Below are 2,500 nucleotides of genomic sequence, written 5' to 3' on the forward strand. Positions count from 1 at the left end.
CTGTGAAGCACTTTTGGCAATAACTTTGTTATTAAATGTGCTATATAAATTATAGTTGAAATTAAACGCTGGAAATTAGACTAAGCAGCAGCTCAAATATAAGAATTTTGATAATTCCAACACTTTTGTGTTATTTCAGATTTCATCAAGACTTTATTATTCGAACATGAGAACAAGAGTCAGAAAGAAAAGTGAGGAGACTTTTGACTTCAAATCTGAGAAAAACGTCAATCAAACACTGAAATGTTTTTGCAGAGATCAAGTCAGTTAAAACACAGAACATTATGATGTGAACTTCAATGTATTTATTTCAACTTCAAGCATATATTTATTTAATATACAGAGAGATCTCCAGATAAAACGAGTCAAAGATCTTAAACTCAAACACGTAAGCATATCCGTGTTCATGGAGTGATGAACCGCGAGGATAGTTCAGGTCACATGATCTTTGTCCTGTCTAGAGTGTCTAGGTGTGTGTGTGTGTGTGTGAGAGCTTTGCAGGAATGAACATCTTCAGTGTTTTACGCCGATGCTGTTTTCTTCTCCTTGTAAGTGGCCATCATCTTCTTGATCTCAGCGATGGCTTTGCCTGGATTCAAACCCTGTGGGACGAGAAACGAACATCAGAACACATGAATGACGGAACGAGCATCAGAACACACGGAACGGGCATCAGAACACACGGAACGGGCATCAGAACACATGAATGACGGAACGAGCATCAGAACACATGAATGACGGAACGGGCATCAGAACACACGGAACGGGCATCAGAACACACGGAACGGGCATCAGAACACATGAATGACGGAACGAGCATCAGAACACACGGAACGGGCATCAGAACACACGGAACGGGCATCAGAACACACGGAACGGGCATCAGAACACATGAATGACGGAACGAGCATCAGAACACATGAATGACGGAACGGGCATCAGAACACACGGAACGGGCATCAGAACACACGGAACGGGCATCAGAACACATGAATGACGGAACGAGCATCAGAACACACGGAACGGGCATCAGAACACACGGAACGGGCATCAGAACACACGGAACGGGCATCAGAACACATGAATGACGGAACGAGCATCAGAACACATGAATGACGGAACGGGCATCAGAACACACGGAACGGGCATCAGAACACACGGAACGGGCATCAGAACACATGAATGACGGAACGGGCATCAGAACACATGAATGACGGAACGGGCATCAGAACACACGGAACGGGCATCAGAACACACGGAACGGGCATCAGAACACATGAATGACGGAACGAGCATCAGAACACACGGAACGGGCATCAGAACACATGAATGACGGAACGAGCATCAGAACACACGGAACGGGCATCAGAACACACGGAACGGGCATCAGAACACATGAATGACGGAACGAGCATCAGAACACACGGAACGGGCATCAGAACACACGGAACGGGCATCAGAACACATGAATGACGGAACGGGCATCAGAACACACGGAACGGGCATCAGAACACACGGAACGGGCATCAGAACACACGGAACGGGCATCAGAACACATGAATGACGGAACGGGCATCAGAACACACGGAACGGGCATCAGAACACACGGAACGGGTATCAGAACACACGGAACGGGCATCAGAACACACGGAACGGGCATCAGAACACATGAATGACGGAACGAGCATCAGAACACATGAATGACGGAACGGGCATCAGAACACACGGAACGGGCATCAGAACACACGGAACGGGCATCAGAACACATGAATGACGGAACGGGCATCAGAACACACGGAACGGGCATCAGAACACATGAATGACGGAACGGGCATCAGAACACACGGAACGGGCATCAGAACACATGAATGACGGAACGGGCATCAGAACACACGGAACGGGCATCAGAACACATGAATGACGGAACGGGCATCAGAACACACGGAACGGGCATCAGAACACACGGAACGGGCATCAGAACACACGGAACGAGCATCAGAACACATGAATGACGGAACGGGCATCAGAACACACGGAACGGGCATCAGAACACACGGAACGGGCATCAGAACACATGAATGACGGAACGGGCATCAGAACACACGGAACGGGCATCAGAACACATGAATGACGGAACGAGCATCAGAACACATGAATGACGGAACGAGCATCAGAACACATGAATGACGGAACGGGCATCAGAACACACGGAACGGGCATCAGAACACACGGAACGAGCATCAGAACACATGAATGACGGAACGGGCATCAGAACACACGGAACGGGCATCAGAACACACGGAACGGGCATCAGAACACACAGAACGAACATCAGAACACACGGAACGGGCATCAGAACACATGAATGACGGAACGAGCATCAGAACACATGAATGACGGAACGGGCATCAGAACACATGAATGACGGAACGGGCATCAGAACACATGAATGACGGAACGGGCATCAGAACACACGGAACGGGCATCAGAACACATGAAT

The 2,500-nt window shown here is 48.5% G+C and overlaps 1 protein-coding gene across 1 annotated transcript in view; it reads right to left on the minus strand.

Annotated features, from left to right (window-relative positions):
* Positions 1-290: 290 nt before the first annotated feature.
* Positions 291-2,500, minus strand: part of sdhb (succinate dehydrogenase complex, subunit B, iron sulfur (Ip)) — a 9,271-nt gene continuing 7,061 nt past the window's right edge. The window contains exon 8 of the mRNA XM_084117837.1: positions 291-602. Within this exon, the coding sequence (XP_083973963.1) occupies positions 522-602 (81 nt within the window). The 3' untranslated portion in view covers positions 291-521. The remainder of the gene's footprint in view (positions 603-2,500) is intronic.

This window comes from Abramis brama (assembly GCF_963993115.1).
Source record: "Abramis brama genome assembly, chromosome: 6".
NCBI classification, from domain to species: Eukaryota; Metazoa; Chordata; class Actinopteri; order Cypriniformes; family Leuciscidae; genus Abramis; species Abramis brama.